This window comes from Mercenaria mercenaria, chromosome 6, assembly GCF_021730395.1.
Source record: "Mercenaria mercenaria strain notata chromosome 6, MADL_Memer_1, whole genome shotgun sequence".
Classification (NCBI taxonomy): domain Eukaryota; kingdom Metazoa; phylum Mollusca; class Bivalvia; order Venerida; family Veneridae; genus Mercenaria; species Mercenaria mercenaria.
This window is the reverse complement of record NC_069366.1, coordinates 802,775-823,571: the sequence shown is the minus strand read 5'-3', so window position 1 is coordinate 823,571 and position 20,797 is coordinate 802,775. Positions and strand designations below refer to the sequence as shown.

General features: G+C 36.0%; 1 protein-coding gene across 2 annotated transcripts in view; it reads right to left on the bottom strand.

Moving 5' to 3' along the window:
• Positions 1-4,965: 4,965 nt before the first annotated feature.
• LOC123549858 (regulator of microtubule dynamics protein 1-like) overlaps positions 4,966-20,797 on the bottom strand; it is a 50,775-nt gene continuing 34,943 nt past the window's right edge. The window contains exons 5-11 of one of the 2 annotated variants that reach the window (XM_045338296.2): positions 20,162-20,251; positions 19,807-19,862; positions 17,638-17,725; positions 15,447-15,477; positions 12,436-12,569; positions 11,679-11,780; positions 4,966-7,482 (exon numbers count right to left, since the gene is read on the bottom strand). In XM_045338296.2, the coding sequence (XP_045194231.2) occupies positions 11,697-11,780; positions 12,436-12,569; positions 15,447-15,477; positions 17,638-17,725; positions 19,807-19,862; positions 20,162-20,251 (483 nt within the window). In that variant the 3' untranslated portion in view covers positions 4,966-7,482; positions 11,679-11,696. The remainder of the gene's footprint in view (positions 7,483-11,678; positions 11,781-12,435; positions 12,570-15,446; positions 15,478-17,637; positions 17,726-19,806; positions 19,863-20,161; positions 20,252-20,797) is intronic. The other variant, XM_045338297.2, reaches the window with a different exon arrangement.

The window sequence follows — 20,797 nt, the reverse complement described above, 5'->3', positions numbered from 1 at the left end:
AGAGCTGTCACAGGGTGCTTGACTATTTTGATGCTGGATAGTGAAACTGGGCACATCTGAGGAATCTGGAGCTGTCACTTGAGTGTTTAATGACTCCAATGTGGATGAAGAATTGCTTGAATCTGTGTTAGAAGTATTAAACGATAAGAGAGATAAAGTGTATCAAAACATTGAATAATTATAATTCTAAGCAAAAAGGGGACATAATTCATGAAATATTGGTGCAAAAGTGATGCACCTTGTGTCATATGACGAAGGTGAAGATGTGGAATGACTACGTAAAGTTTGAATCAAATCCATTAGTAATAACTGAGATAGAGCGAAAGTGCACAAAACTTTAGCCAAAGTAAAAAGGGGAGATAATTCATGAAATACTGGTGCTAGAGTTATGGTCCTTGTTTCATATGATGTGCGTGATGATGTTGAACAACTATTTTAAGTTTGAATCAAATCCTCTCTGTAATAATAGAGAGATAGTGAAAAAACCTCATTTACATTAAGTTCTAAGTAAAAGTGAGGCATAATTCATGAAAACTTGGTATCAGTTATGGACCTTGTGTCATATATGATTGATAAGGTGGAACAATCTATTTAGTAATAACCGAAATAAAGTAAAACTTCACCAGAACTTTAACCTGAAACTCTAAGTAAAAAGGGGGATAATTCATGAAATATTGGTGCATGAGTTATGGCCCTTGTATCATATGATGTGAGTGATGATGTGGAACAACTACTTTAAGTTTTAATCAAATCATCTCTGTAATAACAGACAGTGAAAATGCATCAAAATTAACATTAAATTCTAAGTAAAAGGGGGGCATAATTCATGAAAACTTGCTGCTAGAGTTATGGACCTTGTGTCATATGATGTGGAATAAATATTTTAAGTTTGAATCAGATCAATTTAGAAATAACTGAGATAGAGTGAAAACGCATCAAAACTTGAACCTGAAATTCTAAGTAAAGGGGGGATAATTCATGAAATATTGGTGTCCTTGTGCCATATGATTTGGGTGATGATGAGGAATAACTATTTTAAGTTTGAAATAAACTCATCAAATAATTACAGAGATTAAAGAGAAGGTGCATCAAAACTTTAACCAAGGGGCGGAAGCAGGAGGCAGACACTCTGTCAAGTAGGACATCTCTCCATACTTCATATAGTCAAGCTAAAAAGGAGGCATAATTTATGAAATATAAAAACATGGTGCAAGAGATTTGCACATAGAATCATATACGAGTAATCACGTGGGACAATATTTAAAGATGGAATTGAATTCATCTAGTAACTAGAGCTGCTTTTGAGAAAAGCACATGTCTCCCACAACTGCCTAATCATCTAAATAGTAAGTCAGTCTTTATATACTGTTTACTTAGAGCGCATACGCATGTTCTCTTTTGACACCAAAAGGACCCCTATACTACTTTAATAAGAGGGTCATGATGACCCTGGATCACTCACCTGAGTAATATGAGCCAAATGGCAAACTGACGCTAAAATATAAACAAAGTAGGTTAGTAGGTCATAATCATAGTCACTGAAAGTCAGTTTTAAGATCTGTATGCTAAACTGTACATGTCATCCAAATTTCAAGGTTGTATCTTAAACAAGAGGACTATGATGGTCCTGAATCGCTCACCTGTCCCTACATGACCCAGTTTTGAACTGAGTATGCTTCGTTTTTTCTATTATTTGACATAATGACCTAGTTTTTGATCCCAGTTGACCCAGTTTTGAACTTGACCTAGATATCATCAAGATAAAAATTCTGACCAATTTTCAAGAAGATCCATTGAAAAATATGGCCTCTGGAGAGGTCACAAGGTTTTTCTATTATCTGACCTAATGACCTAGCTTTTGAAGGCAGGTGACCAGTTTTGAACTTGACCTAGATATCATCAAGATGAAACATTCTCACTAATTTTCATGAAGATCTCATGAAAAATATGGCCTCTAGAGAGGTCACAAGGTTTCTCTATTTTTAGACCTATTGACCTAGTTTTTGACCGCACGTGACCCAGTTTCGAACTTGACCTAGATATCGTCAAGTTGAACATTCTGACCAATTTGCATGAAGATCCATTGAAAAATATGGCCTCTAGGGAGGTCACAAGGATTTTCTATTTGTAGACCTACTGACCTAGTTTTGGACCACACGTGACCCAGTTTCAAACTTGACCTAGATATCATCAAGATGAACATTCTGACCAACTTTCATAAAGATCCCATGAAAAATGTGACCTCTAGAGTGGTCACAAGCAAAAGTTTACGCACACATGCACGAACGGACGGACGACGGATCCTGCGCGATCACAAAAGCGCTCACCTTGTCACTTTGTGACAGGTGAGCTAAAAAAACAACAAGAAAGTAGGTCAATAGGTCAAGGTCACTGTCAGTAGACCCCTTCTCACTTGGGGTCATCGGGTAATTATAATTAAACAGTATAGGAACTATGATCTAATAATTTTTAAGTACTTTTTTCCATATAATTCATATAACAAGTGACCCCCAGGGCGGGGCCTCTTTTCAATCTAGGGGTATAATTTGAACAATCTTGTAAGAGATCCACTAGGCAATGCGACACACCAAATATCAGAGGCTTAGGCTTTGAACTTTATGACAAGAAGATTTTTTTTCCTATATAAGTCTATGTTAAACTTTGGACCCCCAGGGCAGGGCCTCTTTTCATCCCATGGGCATAATTTTAACAATTTTGGTAGCGGAACACTAGACAAGGCAAAATACCAAATATCAAAAGCCTATGCTGTTTAGTTTCAAGCAACAAGACTTTTAACAGTTTTTTCCTATAAAAGTCTCTGTAAAACTTGAGATCCCCCGGGGTAGGGCCTCTTTTCACCCCGGTAATAATTTGAACATTTTTGGCATCGGACCAAAAGGCAATGCAACATACCAAATATCAACAAGAGGACCACGATGGTCCTGAATCGCTCACCTGTCCCCACATTACCCAGTTTTGACCTGAGTATGACATCGTTTTTTTCTATTATTTGACATAGTGACCTAGTTTTTGAGCTCATGTGACCCAGTTTTGAACTTGACCTAGATATCATCAAGATAAATATTCTGACCAATTTTCATGAAGATCCATTGAAAAATATGGCCTCTAGAGAGGTCACAAGGTTTTTCTATTATTTGACCTAATGACCTAGTTTTTAAAGGCACATGAACCAGTTTTTAGTTTGATCTAGATATCATCAAGGTGAACATTCTCACCAATTTTCATGAAGATCTCATGAAAAATATGGCCTCTAGAGAGGTCACAAGGTTTTTCTATTTTTAGACCTACTGACCTAGTTTTTGACCGCACGTGACCCAGTTTCAAACTTGACCTAGATATCATCAAGGTGAACATTCTGATTAATTTTCATGAAGATCCATTGAAAAATATGGCCTCTAGAGAGGTCAAAAGGTTTTTCTATTTTTAGACCTAATGACCTAGTTTTTGGAGGCATGTGACCAAGTTTCAAATTTGACCTAGATATAATCAAGGTGAACATTCTGACCAATTTTCAAGAAGATCAATTTATAGATATGGCCTCTAGGAAGGTCACAAGGATTTTCTATTTTTAGACCTACTGACCTAGTTTTAAATTGCACATCACCCAGTTTCATACTTGACCTAGATATCATCAAGATGAACATTCTGACCAACTTTCATGTAGATCCATTGAGAAATATGGCCTCTAGGGAGGTCACAAGGTTTTTCTATTTTTAGACCTACTGGCCTAGTTTTTGACCCCAGTTGACCCAGTTTCAAACTTGACCTAGATATCATCAAGCTGAACATTCTCACCAATTTTCATGAAGATCTCATGAAAAATATGGCCTCTTGAGAGGTCACAAGGTTTTTCTATTTTTAGACCTACTGACCTAGTTTTTGACCGCACATGACCCAGTTTCGAACTTGACCTAGATATCATCAGGGTGAACATTCTCACCAATTTTCATAAAGATCCCATGAAAAATGTGACCTCTAGAGTGGTCACAAGCAAAAGTTTACGCACGGATGGACGACGGACACTGCGCGATCACAAAAGCTCACCTTGTCACTTTGTGAATGCTAAAAACCTATGCCATTTATTTTCAAGCAAGAAGATTTTTAGAGTTTTTTCCTTTTTAAGTCTCTGTAAAACTTAGGTGAGTGGTGATTATGTTTGCTCATCATTTGCCTTGAACTCAACACAATAAAGTTAACTCACCAAAAACTGAAAGTGAACAAAATGAAGACTTTTTATATTCAAACAATTTTTATTTCACATCAAGTCATGAATTACATCATATAATTTATCATTTATGTTTATAACATGAATAATCACACATCCCATTTCTTCATCTACAGATAAAAAGGTATACAAGTGCTGAAAAGAATCTGACTTAGAAAAACATTGCAGTTTCCATTTTGCCAGATGCATGTCATTGTTCAAAAGACATAATTCACAATTTGTACACAAGAGAATAAGAACTACAATCACGCCATCAATGATTTGATAAAATATTTCGTTAGTACCGATTTGCTTTCTCAATAATCACATACATGATTAATCTCTTCAGCAAACTTAAAACTGATTGCATAAACAAGAAAATTTCTATATCTAATTTCATTAAAATGTTTGTGCTGAAAACGTAAAAACTGTGAAATCAAAGATTTTTGTGATGGACTAATTTTTATGAATTTCGTGGTTGTGTCTATCCACAAAATTAACATTACCCTGCTAATTTCTTATAATGAACTTTTCCATCTTACAATCTGGACAGTACCATTAACTGCAAAGAGGGAAGCATACCAAAAAGATACTGACTGATTAATGAACAGTGTAGATACTGATCAGACTGCACAGATGTGCAAGCTGATCATGCTCAACATTGGTCACAAAAGCAGACTCAATCTTGTCCAGCATAAAACCCAATTGTACACCCAAACTTCTCATATATTTTATTTCTAAAGATTGAAATTCATATATCTATACTCCAATAAAATGGATGTTTTTGCCTAGTCCATGAAATTCAATGATTTGACAATATCTAATATTATGAACAAGAGGAATTATTCTCTACCCTTAAAATGGATGTGCTCAATTTTTGTACAATGATCGACATATAAAAAGAAGTAAACATAGTTCCAAAAGAAATAATATGAGCCATGCCATAAGAAAACCAACAGTGTGTTTGCGACCAGCATGGATCCAGACCAGCCTGCGCATCCACGCAGTCTGGTCAGAATCCATGTTGTTCACTAATGGTTTCTCTAATTGCAATAGGCTTTGAAAGCGAACAACATGGATCCTGACCAGACTGTGCAGATGTGCATGCTGGTCGCAAACGCACTTTCATGGCGCAGTTCATATATTTTCAAATGACGTAACACTGCAGAATGAAACACGGCTGTATCTTCATCTGGAAGTGTACAGTTTTCACAGCTACTGGTGAGGTATATAAGCAAAACCTTGTTATTTGATAATAAAAAAGCTGTCTGACCAGCAGATTTTTAGAGAATTTTAAAACTACAGTGTTTACAACTATGCCAACACAAACTGTACATGTTTCATTACACAAACCAAGATAATTTCTACTTACAAAGGCACATTGTCTAAACAAAATTCCTGAGTGTAAATGTAGCTATAATTTATCTTTTCTATTTGTAAAGCTGTTTTTTTCATTTTTATTAAACAAACAAGAGCTGTCACTATACGTGACAAAAGCCCCCGAAGCATGCCCAAGAATGCTACAATTGTCTGTGCTCATTAAATTAACTCATTTTTGGGAACATTTGTACCAAGTAATCTTAAAATCCCTTGATAAATGGCAGAGTTATGGACGAGACAAGAAACAGACCATGATTAACCTTTGCCTTCTAAGTGTTACCTTGACCTTGGAGCTAGGGGTCTGGATCTTGCACATGAAACATTGTCTCATTTCAGAGAACATTTATGCTAAAATAATTTCAAAAGCCCTTTATGGATGGCAGAGTTACAGCCAGGACAAGAATTTAAAATGATGTACAGATGGATGCTAACGCACATGGATTGACAATGCGGGCGTCTTTGGGGGGCATAAAAATAATTGTATCTTGTAGATGTTACCAAATAGCGGGTGACTCAATTTGTATTGTGTATGGTATTCTTTCTTTCCAGAGAAAATGTTCTGTATTTAATCTTTATTTTGATTCCAGCATACGATACAATTTTCATTCCATCTAAGCTGATTTTATTTGTTAACAGTGCCTTCATTTCTTCAGATATACAAGTTAAAAAAAATACGTTTAACCGACCCTTTCACACAATATTATGTGTGGTTACAAATGCATGATGTTCTTTCATTCTTTCTGGCGAAATAACAACACATTATACAATAACTATAACCTTACAGAATTCTTCCTTGTGTTTCAATAATCAAACAGAAATTTTAACAACAACTACACAATGAAAATAAATAAACAATACAAACATATACTCTGTTTGAATTCATGAAGATTTACAATAAATTTGTTCAATATCTTTCAAGAACACAAATCAATATTACTTCAGGTATTTAGCTCTGGCAGCCCCTAAAGGGGCCAAGCAGAAGCAAGCAGAACCATTTGAAGAAAGCTGAAAGGACCGTTCAAGGAAGCTATCAACCAGTCAGTGATGATCTATCAAATTGTTTATGAGAAGAAGTAATTTTAAGGCAACTATCGTTAGAACCTAAGTTGAAACCATTTGCAATAATGTGCCAGAGGACCATACAAAGATGCTATAGACCAAGTTTGGTGAACAGCTATTGTGGTTCATGAAAGGAAGAAGTTTAATCTATTTTTAGCTCTAATAGCCCCTAAAACAGCCCAAGCACAACCACTTCATTAATACTGACAGAGATCTATGCAAGGATCATTCTGACCAAGTTTGGTGAGGACTCATCATGTGGAGAAGTTGTTATAAGTACAAACACGTGGGAGACATAAGCTGTGAGTTGTGGTATGATACAGTTTAACATATCAACTAAACATAGTATATTTCAAGGGTCATATAGACTGACCAAATACTGTCCTTGGCCCCTTCAAAGTTGTTCCACTATTATTCACTATTACATTGCCAGTCCAAGGAATCTATGAAGTTTTGTCATGCACTTAACTTGCTCCAATGGCAGTTTTAAGAAAACCATGTTGATCATTAAACCAATGTGTTAACCTTTATTTTAATACACACACATTACAGTTTCACAATACAAATTGATTCTTATCACAATATGACATTAACAAAATCCATTCTAAAGCACTTGTTCTACTGAATGTGTAAAATAAATACAATTTAGAAAGCACTGAACAAAAAAAAATATTTGCCTTGTGTTTTTGTGTATTATTTTTATATTATAAACAAACCAAATGGCACAACACTGTCCTGACTCATTTAACCAATTTCTCGAGACCAGGTTTGTTATGCACGCCCAGAACTTTCAGTAAATGAATAGCTTCATCATGGGCCTGAAAAACAAAGAATACAGAATGTTCATTTACAGTCTTCATCTGTTTGTTTCCATTACATGCATTAAACAAACAGTATTTCACAAGCAAATTCAGTGAAATTATATACCCGCTAAAAAGGCTGTTTTGTGAATGAGGTGACTAAATTTTGAAATCCAGATATACTTAATTAAAAGGGAACTAACTCAGCAGTAACTGTAGAGATCTTGATGAGAGATTGCATGCCCCACAAAGCTACAGTAACCTATATGTGTGCTAAATTTGATGAAGATCCATCAATGGATTACTTTCTTATGGAATGTAAAACAACTGAAGCGCAATTAACTCTTAAGTTACTAAAGTTATCCTAAAGAAACTGCCCATGCATCACCGCCATACAGTTATCTGTGTTTGTGTAAAGTTTCATGAAGATCCATCAATAGATATAGTGAAAAATCCTTACTTTTCAAATCAAAGTGAAAAACTCTGATTTCACAGGGTCAAGGTAGATGACACTACATGTGTATGTGAGCAAAGACCATGTGCTAATTAACAACTATGCAAGGTGTGTTGATTTTAGATAAATACTTTTGGTATTACATGAACATTTTCAGTTTCAGATAAAAAGATTGATGCACGGACAAGCAAACAAAAGGACATTTGTTGGGTACTGAGGACAATGCCATACTGCTTACTGCGTACTTTCTATTGCTTGTTGAGTAGCTTGTTACAAATTAAATACCCAGTAAATGCCCGTTAATAAAAAAAGAAAGGATGCTTGTGAAGACAAAACAGCAATGGACCACACAATATCTATATCACTCCACCTCCAGTGGGGGTAATAAGTGATGAAGTGGCATAAAATATACAGAGCTCCAGATAATTTTTTTTGGCCTATGGGTATATACTAATCATATTTTTGGTGAATGAGTAAAATGGTAAAATCTGAAATTTACTAGAAGTAATTTTACTCCTGAATATTTTTAAATGTGAAACAAGAAACGTGGAAATTCCACGAAAACAAGGTTTTCAATTGCATCATGCCAACAGGTTCTTTAAAAAAAATGGTCATTTCTATCAAACATATATATTTCTTATAACTTTGACCATATTTCTCTATTTTTAGTTACCCAATGGCATTAAAATAACATTTCTGTCACACAAAAAAAATGGATCTCAGTGAGACTTGAACCGACACCCTTCTATTCCAAAGCACAAAAATCTATTTTTTCTTTCAAATATGACCCCATTTTTCTATTTTTAAGCTTCAATGACCTTGACCTTGATCCAAGCGACCTCATATACATTCCCTTTTGTGTTTGATAAAAGCTATCTACACACCAAGTATACTGACAATAAGTGTACCCAAACTAAAGATACTGAGAGGAAACCATTATTCTATTTTTAGTAACAGTGACCCCAAATATCATTCAAAGCTAATTCTTCATATAAGCTTGCTGTAAACAAAGTTTGGTGGCAGTAACTAAGTCCAAACTAAAATTATAAAGCAGAAACCACCTTTTTGATGACCACACTGAGAAAAAATCTATTCTTAGAGAAAAATATCTATTTTCAGTAACTGTAACCTTGACCTTGACAAAAAAAAAAAGAAAGAAAAAAAAAATTTTTTGGATCTGAGTAGGATTTGAACCTACGCCCTTCCGTTCCATTGACTAACAAGAGCTGTCCGTAAGACAGCCAAGCTCGACTATTCGAAATGTTGTCCCAGAAGCAGGAAAATATTACCCAAAAAGGTTAAATATCAAAAAAGTTTTAAATTCAAAAGGGGACATTATTTGACCAAAATGCATATCAGAGTTATGGGACTTGCTGCAATCAACTAGTTTTATAACCCCAAAGGCACATGTAAAGTTTCAATTCAATATCTGCATTAGTTTTGGAGATAGTAACTTGCATGTAAAACTTTAACCAGAATTTTCTAAGTCCAAAAGGAGGCATAATTTGCCCAGAGTTATGGGACTTGACCCAGTGAGTTTGGTAATTGATCTAGAAAAAGAAAAAATAAGTTTCAAATCTATATGCCTTTTAGTAATAGCTGTATGTACTTGCACGCAAAACTTTAACCAGGATTTTCTAAGTCCAAAAGGGGGCATAATTTGCCCAAAATACATGTCAGAGTTATGGGACTTGACCCAGTGAGGTTGGTAATTGATCTAGAAAAAGAAAAAATAAGTTTCAAATCAATATGCCTTTTAGTAATAGCTGTATGTATTTGCACGCAAAACTTTAACAAGGATTTTCTAAGTTCAAAAGGGGGCATAATTTGGCCAAAATGAAGGTCAGAGTTATGGGACTTGCTGCTATCAACTAGTTTTATAACCCCGAAGACACATGTGAAGTTTCAATTCAATATCTGCATTAGTTTTGGAGATAGTACCTTGCATGTAAAACTTTAACCAGAATTTTCTAAGTCCAAAAGGGGGCAAAATTTGCTCAAAATACACGTCAGAGTTACGGGACTTGTCCCAGTGAGGTTGGTAATTGATCTAGAAAAAGAAAAAATAAGTTTCAAATCTATATGCCTTTTAGTATTAGCTGCATGTACTTGCACGCAAAACTTTAACCAGAATTTTCTAAGTCCAAAAGGGGACATAATTTGGCCAAAATGAAGGTCAGAGTTATGGGACTTGCTGCTATCAGCTAGTTTTATAACCCCAAAGACACATGTGAAGTTTCAATTCAATACCTGCATTAGTTTTGGAGACAGTAACTTGCATGTAAAACTTTAACCAGCATTTTCTAAGTCCAAAAGGGGGCATAATTTGCTCAAAATACATGTCAGAGTTATGGAACTTGACCCAGTGAGGTTGGTAATTGACCTAGAAAAAGAAAAAAGTTTCAAAGCTATATGCCTTTAAATGATAGCTGCATGTACTTGCATGCAAAAACTTAACCAATGTGTGACGCCGACGCCAGGGTGAGTAGAATAGCTAGATTATTCTTCGAATAGTCGAGCTAAAAAGTAGCTTTTCACCCAACACTTTAGACCACTGCACCACCGTGGAATTTTCTATGAGTTTGAATAAGTTATCCTGACATTGAACTTGACCCAAATGACCCCATATACAATCTCAACCTTGGTTTTTCATTAAGCTACCTATAGGCCAAGATGAATTTCAATACATCAATGAAAACTAGTTACTGTGCGGAAAACATTTTTTCTATTTTTAGCAACAGCAACCTTGACCCAAATGACCCCAAATGCAACCTAAGGCTTCGTCTCTTTATCATCTATCTACAGGCCAAGTTTGGTGTGTATAGCTTGTTCTAAACTGAAGTTATTGTGTGGAAACCCACCTCCCCATACCCCAATCTTATAACTGGTTTTCTACAAAAACCTGGTTAAAAAAAGAAATCAGTTTTATAATATATTTATTGGGTGTATGACTTTGCAGTTAAGTTTCACAGTACACTAGTGACTACTGTACCATCAATATTAATTCCAAACTATTTGACCTATGCATGCATTGAGTGTATAATATAGTTTAACTTAGGTTTATAGAGTACCATTCAATGCGTGTGTACATTCAATGTGGGAGAATTAATGCTGATATAGTCCAAATAATTGTACTCGAGAGTTGAATATCGGTTTTTTTTTTACTTGTCGATATCCGCCCCCAAGTATTAGACAACGTAAAATATCAAAATGTAAAATCGGTCTACCCGAGGTCTCATTATTTAGCCTAAATGCTGATTATGCTCTGTTACATAAAGCATCCAGACGATTCAGTTTTTGTTTACACAAGTAAAAAGTCATTGCATGCAAGTCTGTAATTTTATATACGTTTTTACACGCTTAAAAATTATATCAGACAGGCATATATGCATTACTTCAAAGTGTAATTTACACTAATCTTATCTGGAGCCTTGAATATAGTCATTATTTTCTTAAACTCATGTACACATTTTATGGATCCATTCTACGAATGGAGCATTGCAACTGGTCAATTTATAACAAATCAAAAGCAGGGATTGTTGAATGGTGTCCAGACTTAAACACCATCCACAGATTGGCAGACTACACCTCTCATAACTGGATTTAAACAATCAAGCTACCACACTTTCCTAGTGCAAGTTAGACCTCACTTGGAGAAATATATTCAAATTAACAGATAACTATTTTCTTTGGAAACAAGTTCATGTGACTGGAGTTTGGAAAAGTAAAAATACACTTTTTACAGTGGTTTTTAACCTACATCAGACATCATGTATCATCATTTGGCTGATTCTGCTTTCTTTGTATTTTGATCATGTTTTTGCATCAGGATATTCAAAAAAGACCTTGCTTCATCATTTGCCTAAAATATACAAATATTTTATATATGGATGGAAAAACTTATACTTTGGCAAGCTTAGATCGCCATTTTGCAATCAAATTAATTAAACCCTTCATCTTTTAAATTAAGTTCAGCAATGGTCAGAAACATTCAAACTTGACAACAATAGAAAATCTTGTAAAAACTGAGTAGTATCTATTGAAAAGGAAGTTTTGTTTACAACAGGATGTGTTTGTAAACAAGCAGGCCCTATGATGGCCTCCCAAGATCACTATGACCTTTGTCCCTTGACCAACTGACCATAAAAACAAGAGGCCACATCCTTAGAAGTTTGACACCTGCAAGCCAAAGTATTCTTCAGTTATCATTAGGAAACCATTGGTCCACAGACAGACAGGCTTTGACATAAACACTAGTGTTTTTCAGTTACAGAAGGAAACGGATTTCCAGGTCAAGGTTAAGGACACCATAACCTTTGAATGACTGGCCTCAAACTCGATAGGGATCATCTGCCAAACAAGTTTGAGGTCTGTGTGCAAAACGTTCTTCAATTATTGTTTTTTTCTCAAGCCTGATGATTCATCTATCTGACAACTGGAAAGAGATGTTTACTAAATCTCAAGTGATCTCTATAGCAACCATTCACATACTGGAATCTTAACCCCTTTATTATTACCTTTTGGTCATCTGGTGTTTTTACTGGATAATCTTTGCATCTTACAAGGTAGGTAACTGCCATCTCAGCATCACGAAGCTTCATGTACGTTTTTCCCAACATCAGTAAGTTCATGCTGTAAAAGTTTGGCTCCGCTGAAAAACAATGAAATAGACACTGTTGTTTATTGTCTTTTTCTGGTTAACTGACATTTAATAGTGGACCTGTAATGACATTCTCTTTTATCTGGTTTACTGATATTCAGGTAGTGGACCTGTAATGACATTCTCTTCCGATATACTGACATTTAGATAGTGGACCTGTAATGACATTCTTTTTTCTACTTTACTGACATTTAGATAGTGGACCTGAAATGACATTCTCTTTTTTCTAATATACTGACATTTAGATACTGGACCTGTAATGACATTCTCTTTTTTCTAATATACTGACATTTAGGTAGTGGACCTCTAATGACATTCTCTCTTTGTGGTTTACTGACATTTAATAATGAACCTGTAATGACATTCTCTTTTTCTATTTACTGACATTTAGATAGTGGACCTGTAATGCCATTCTCTTTTTTGCAGCTTACTGACAATGCCATATGATCACCTACTCTCTACTTGCAATTTCAGTATTTTCCAGCGGATTGCTTGTTTGAACAAAATGAGCAACCGGAAAATAATGAAATAGTTAGGAGAATATGTTATCAAATGTTAATTGCCAAATGTTATTATAGGTCCATCATCTTATTATCAACTTCATTGATATCAGGTTACTTATTGCCTGTTCCTACTCTGAATTAGCACTGACTTATGTGTATACTGCAACAATGTTCTTAGTATGAACAGTTTAGATGCACTGCTGTGATCATCAAAGATTTTGCTTGTTTGTTTTGGGTTTAATGCCATTTTCAACAGTATTTTAGTAATGTAAAGGACGGCAGTTAGCCAAACCAATTTTCCTGGGTTCTTTGCCACTACAAACCATTCTTCGGAAGTAACTGCAAACTTCCACACATGAATCAGAGGTGGAGGACAAATTATTTCAGACACAATGTGTATTATCAAACTGTCACGTAGAACATACACCCGCCCAAGGATCAAACTCACGACTCGCTATCCATAGTAGATCATCAAACAGAATATATACAGATGTGTCACCAAAGATCCAATTCATGTCTTGAAGTCTTTTGTTAGTGTTTTATTAAGCTTACTACATGTATGTTGACAGGTTGGGAAATTCAGATACATGAAGTATGAAGAATGACAAATCTATCTGTCATTGTAATTGTAAAACCTCTGGTAATTACACTACCAATGAACAAGTAACACCCTTCAAACACAGATATATATTCTTTTTTTAATTAGCCTCTCCATAGCAACAACCTCTCTACAACAAACACATTCTATCTTCAATGGGACATTCATTCTACAGAGGTAGTGCTACTTAGTCAGTTAAAATAAGCACAACATGATAAAACCATTATTTTCCTCTCAAATTAACACTGTGAAATTTATTAAAATATTGCACAAGTACATGTTTCTTTAATTATAATTCTAAATGATGTCACGTTAATGTGCGGTGACGTCAATGTTTTTGTACCGACCAAGAAATAGTGCTACTATATTTAATCTACTGTTTTATATTAAGGGCATATTAGAATCGAAATAATTTATTCCAAAACTGTATTTTAACACTTTTTATACATTCTGGCGGTAATACGTCGTACAAATAATGCTATAAATTATTTCTTAGTTGTACTGAAAGGCATCAAATTAAATACATCTAAACATTTGAGCCACACCATGAGAAAACCAACATAGTGCATTTAAGACTAGCACGGATCCAGACCAGCGTGCACATCTGTGCAGTCTAGTCGGGATCAATGCTGTCCGCTAACAGTTTTTCTAATTCCAAAAGGCTTTGAAATCCAACAGCATGGATCCTGACCAGACTGCCTGCATGCGCAGGCTGGTCTGGATCCATGGTGGTCGCAAATGCACTACCTTGGTTTTCTCATGGTGCGGCTCATTTATGAAACCCAAATTTTGCAAACAGATATGTTTAAGATTTTTTGGCTTGTCGTCTTGTCATATTTGTTATATTTACACAATCATGTACATACTACAAAACAACACAGTCAATATTTAAAACATATAGACTGTAGAGCAATGTGTTTACACAACCACAAAGGGAGATAAACAGTACAATATTCATGCGTATTACCTGCGACTCTAACTAAAGATGTAAAGAAAGAGATAAATGAACAGTGATCAGAGACTATCTAACTATTATCAATAAAGGATTACTTTTTTGTATGTGTGTGTTCATGCATGTGTAAACCCTGCCAAATAACACACACATTGAATAAAGCCCCTTTAAGTCAATGTGTGCATTAAAGGCAGATTTTACACAAACATAAATACCAGAAAAAAAATCTTTATATTTCTAAGTAAACACCAAGGTAGTGAGAATATAATGAAGTCTACATTGCTTGTTTGTTTGCTTTGTTGGGTTTAACATCACACCGGCACACTCATAGGTCTAATGGCGACTTTCCAGCTTTGATGGTGGAGGAAGACCCCCAGCTGCCCCTCCGTGCATTATTTCATCATGGGCAGGCACCTGGGTAGAACCACGGGCCTTCCGTAAGCCAGCTGGATGGCTTCACATAAAGAGTCTAATGCCCTGAATGAGGCTCATACTCACATTAGTGAAGGGCAAGAGATTTGAAGCCAGTGACCTTAACCTCTCAGCCACAGAGGCCCCTTGAAATCTACAATGCAGTGAAATAAACAACATAAAATCAAGCTAGTGAAAATACCATGAAATCTACAGTAGAGTAAAACAGTAAGCAAAGTATCTAGCTAGTGAGAATACCATGGAAGCTAATCTGCAGGAAACAGCAAAGTATCTAGTTTGTGAGAATACCATGAAAGCATAAGTGCAGTAAAACAGTTAGCGAAGTATGTAGCTAGTGAGAATTCTTCAGTGTTAAGTGTAGCAAACAATTTACAGAAACTTACTTTCCTCTGCTTGTAAAAAGTATTTCAAAGCCTGAAAAAGAGAATAAACAAGATGATACACCCTTAAACTTCAGCCTGCTGGCGGCAAATAGCTTTGCCTTTGTGACCAGTGCAGACTAAGATCAGCCTGCACTGATCATGGTCTGCACTGTTCGCTATTCAGTCAGTAAATATTCCGTGCATACCCCTTTGATTAAGAAGTGGTACTGCTGAAACTGAATGAAAGACCAGTCCATTTTAGAAACTCGAAGGGAAAAGGTTGATATGATTTACAAGGTATCACTGAGATCACAGGTTCAAAACACATGGGTTGCATGACCTTGCCTCATACGATACATATCAGCACAGTATTCACTTACTGAATGGCTTGCAGGTCAATAGACAAAACTACTGCATAACATCCACAGGAACAATCTTAAATAGTTTTGACTATTAACTGGGAAGCCATTCTACAAAAGTTTTATCATATGAAATCAGAATCAAATTTTCATATTTTTTTACTCTTTGACTTTAGCCCAACAAAAATTTGTGCTGAACTATAGACAAGTTGATAGTACAAACTATTGACTGGCAATTTCTATAATGACTCATGTAATTACACTTTAAAACTACAGTCTGAAAACTACGGTACCGTATCTAACTGGCTGCTCATAAGTTTTTTTTGTTTTTTTTTGTTGTTGTTGGATTTAATGTCGCACCGACACATGACAGGTCATATGGCAACTTTCCACCTTTAACGGTGGAGGAAGACCCCAGGTGCCCCTCCGTGCATTATTTCATCACGAGCGGGCACCTGGGAAGAACCATCGACATTCCGTAAGCCAGCTGGATGGCTTCCTCACATGAAGAATTCAACGCCACGGGTGAGGCTCGAACCCGAATCGATGAGGGGCAAGTGATTTGAAGTCAGCGACCTTAACCACTCGGCCACGGAGGCCCCTTCATAAGTTTTCTTAAAACTGACCAATAGCTTGTCTACATTGAGAGAATGGTCAACATTGAACAAGTCAGATGTAAAATTGTAGAACCTATACTGTTTTCCTGTTGGAAGATATTTCAGTAGCTTCAATCTATAATTACAATTATTTAAAGTTCTCTTGTAGTTTCTGAACTCTATTTTGTTTCGGGTTTAATGCAATTTTTCAACAGCATTTCAATAATGTAACTGCGGCAGTTAACCTAACCAGTGTTCCTGGATTATATATCAGTATAAACCTGTTCTCCGCAAATGGCTGCCAACTTCCCTACAAAAATTAGACGTGGAGGACGAATAATTTCAGACACAATGTCTTTTATCAATTCATCACAGAGAACATTATATCATAGATAGAACTCACAACCCTAGATTGAACTCTGTATATCCTAAGCTATCTGCAATGTTGTTTTTGGCTCAAAAGACTTTGTACCCAGTTGTTCGAAACTTTAACAGACTGTTAAACTAATCACCTGCTAAATTTTGATTCAAATTACTAGTCTTGGTGGGAAGCACTAGTATGATGTTTACTGTATGGACGTTTTAGTGTTCTTAATCCTTAAGCTGTACATTTGTTTTTCTAAGTTTTCTAAAGCGTCAAAATATTACTCTAAAAGTTAATCGACTGTTAGCTTAATCAACTGTTAAAGTTTCGAACAACTGGCTCCAGGACAGCAAAAAAATATTTTGTTACTGAAAACTGAAAAAGTTAGAACAGTTATACATGTGTGAAGTTGAAAGCAAATAAAATCTGTAAAAAGTTCCTTTAGAAGCATAGAATGCAACTAAGCAGAATAATAGCAGACTCTGTTTGACTGTGTCTGTTCACGAAAGGTAATGTAATATTTTTGGTTTTTAAAGTAAATATTTGTCATTTACTGCATTTTCTCTTCTATTCTTACTCATAAAAGCAGCATCTATGACATTAGTCTAGTCCGATTTTGCAGATATAAGCTTATTTAAGAAGTTACAAGCATTTTGTTAGTATTTGATCCAACATACTTTTTTAACATATTTTGGGTATGCTGAATCCAAAAATATATGTTGGCCATCTGGCAAATGCCTCTGAAAGGGTTAAAAATGGGGGCAAAAATGACCACTGTTTTTTAAAAAAATGTTCCATCGATATTACTTTATAATACAAATCTTTATCTTTAGATACGTTTCAACAAATTTTCTATGTTAAGAGTTATGTTATCTTTAAAGTTTTCGACTTACCTCTTCATAGGTGGACGAGGGCGGAGATTTATATATCACTGCAGCAATTTTTCTCTGATACCAAGACATATCAGCAAAAGTAAAACACCTACAGCAGAACAAATGTTGTGTGTTGATAAAACATTACATGGAATTTTCATAATGTTTTCAAGGAGGTGGAAAAGCTTCAACAAAATATTAACACTATAATTATATCTTAGTGTAAATGTCTGTCTCGCCTAGCTATTCAAGAAATTGACTTTTCTGTGTCTCAAACTGAAACTAAGTCTATAGTTGATACAATTTCTATAAGTCACAACAAATTTCTGCATCTTAGAAGCTTATACAGTTGTAACTCGTTATCTAAAAATCCAAGTGATCAAGCGTTTTACTCCGAGGTAACAGAAATTTGACTTAAAATGATATTTCACCGGTACGCACATGTTTTCGGGATGTGACTAGTCTTGCGTTCAGACCCTGTGTTATATTCACAGGAGATTACTCCTGAGGTTGTTCAAATTTTGTATAATTATGTCCGTTTTCTTCTCAAAACATTGATAATCAGAGCCAAAAAACAAATTAGTATTACACAAATTTTAAACAAGGCAGTCTGAAAGACAGCTAAATCCCCCTCCACTGCTATGGATAGTGAAAGGGTAAACCTTTAACCTTGAGCTGTGACCTTGACCTTGAACTGACATGGCTGACCCATCAATTCTGCACATCATCTTGATGAGGTGATCATTTTGACCCAAGTTTCATGAAAATCCTTTAAGGGGTTTAGGAGATACAGAGCTCTATCCTTAAACTTCGAGTTGTGACCTTGACCTTGAGTTGACATGGCTGACTCATAAGTGGACACAAAATTGAAGGCTAAAACCTTTGACCCTAAGTTGTGACCTTGACCTTGAGCCGACATGGCTGACTCATCAGATTTGCTTATCTCCTTGATGAGGTGATCATATGACTCAAGCTTTATGAATTCCTTCAAGAGGTTTAGGAGGTATACAGCAGACATGAAATGGAAGGCTAAAACCTTTGACCTTGAGTTGTGACCTTGACCTTGAGCCAGCATGGCTGACTCGTGAGTTCTGCACATCATCTTGGATAGGTGATCATCTGACCAAGGTTTCATATGAATCCTTCCAGGAGATTAGGAGAACCAGAGCTGACACAAAACGGAAGGCTCAAACCTTTGACCCAGAGTTGTGACCTTGACCATGAGCTAGCATGGCTGACTCATGAGTTCTGCACATCATCTTGGATAGGTGATCATCTGACCAAGGTTTCATATGAACCCTTCAAGGAGATTAGGAGAACCAGAGCGGACACAAAACGGAAGGCTCAAACCTTTGACCCAGAGTTGTGACCTTGACCTTAAGCCTACATGGCTGACTCATGTATTCTGCACATTGTCTTGATGAGGTTATCATTTGACCAAAGTATGATTAAAATCCTTCAAGGGCTTTAGGAGATACAGAGCGGACACAAAATGGAAGGCTCAAACCTTTGACTGCGAGTTGTGACCTTGACCTTGAGCCGACATGGCTCATTCATGAGTTCTGCACATCGTCTTGATGAGGTGATCATTTTAACCAAGTTTCATGATTATCCTTCAAGGGGTTTAGGAGATACAGAATGGACAAGAAATGGAAGGCCCTTTGACTTTGAGTTGTGACCTTGACCTTGAGTGGACATGGCTAACTCATGGATTCTGCATATCGCCTTGATGAGGTGATCATTTGACCCAAGTTTCATGATTATCCTTCAAGGGGTTTAGGAGATACAGAGCGGACATGAAATGGAAGGCTCAAACCTTTGACCTCAAGTTGTGTCCTTGACCTTGAACCGCATGGCTGACTCATGGGTTCTGCACATCGTCTTGATGAGATTATCATTTGACCAAAGTTTCATGAAATCCTTCAACGGGTTTAGGAGATACAGAGCGGACACAAAATGTTATGGAAGACAGGACAGAAGGACAGACAGAGACCATTCCTACAATCCCCCCACCAATTGTGGCGGGGTATTAAAAATTATCTAGTCGGTAGCCAGACTAGGACAGGACTTGAAATATCTTCAAGATAGCTGCAAATTTGAGATAACCCAGTCTGAGATATCCAGTTTCACTTACCACTGTCCTAAAGCACTTACCACTTAAAGCACTTACCACTGTCCTAAAGCACTTACCACTGTCCTAAAGAATGTATTGATGTGGCATCTTTTGGGTTGAGCTCAACTGCTTTCTAAAATAAAAAACATCATTTATTACCACAAATGTATGTGTTTGTGATGTGTGTTCTCATTTTAATAGCATCTTTTTCAACAATTTTTCAGCCATAAGGTGATGGTGTCACTTTAAGCAGTGAGCACAAGGCCAAATTTTATAGTCCTGCCTCTGACACATTACCCCATTAAGTCACATTTTAATACTGACATGGGGCTGACCAGTCAATGGTATGAAAGTGTTCTTTCTATCAAACTTATTCGTAAAATATTCTTTCTTTGATAACTTACCAAAACTTGTTCCTTCTATCAAACTTACCATAAAGTGTTCTTTAACTTTTATTGAATTTGTAATTCTCTGTTTGTTGCCTTCAAGTTCCCCAGTGTAGTCAAGTAGTATAGCATACCACTGAAATACAAGAATGCTGTGTCTTTAACATTTACCCTACTGTATTTCTAAAATGGACTGGTCCATCATTTTATCTGGACAGAACCACTTAAATTCCATAGGGGTGTTCACTGGAAATTTACTGACTGAACAGCAAACAGTGCAGACCATGATCAACCTGCACAGGGCAAAATCACTTTCCGGCAGCAGGCTGAAGGTTGATTATTGTACGTGCAATTTTCATGAAAAACATAACTGTCCTTGGAAAACACAAATTCACATAGACAAGATGAACATGCACTAATCCAACAACTACTGTATGAGGAACACAGGATCTATGATGAAATTTTATAGAATCCACTGTTCTACAGGACTGTGATGCACTTACAACCTAACACAAGAGTTAGTGTTTACCTCTGGAACACTGGAGTGATGCAACTTCAAAGCATTCACTGTTCCAACAGCTGCTGTTGGGTGAACATTCATTACATAGAAAATGTTTCACATTAAGTAATGTAAGATATAGGAAACTGTAAAACAAAAGAAATATGAAGTAAGTCATGGCAT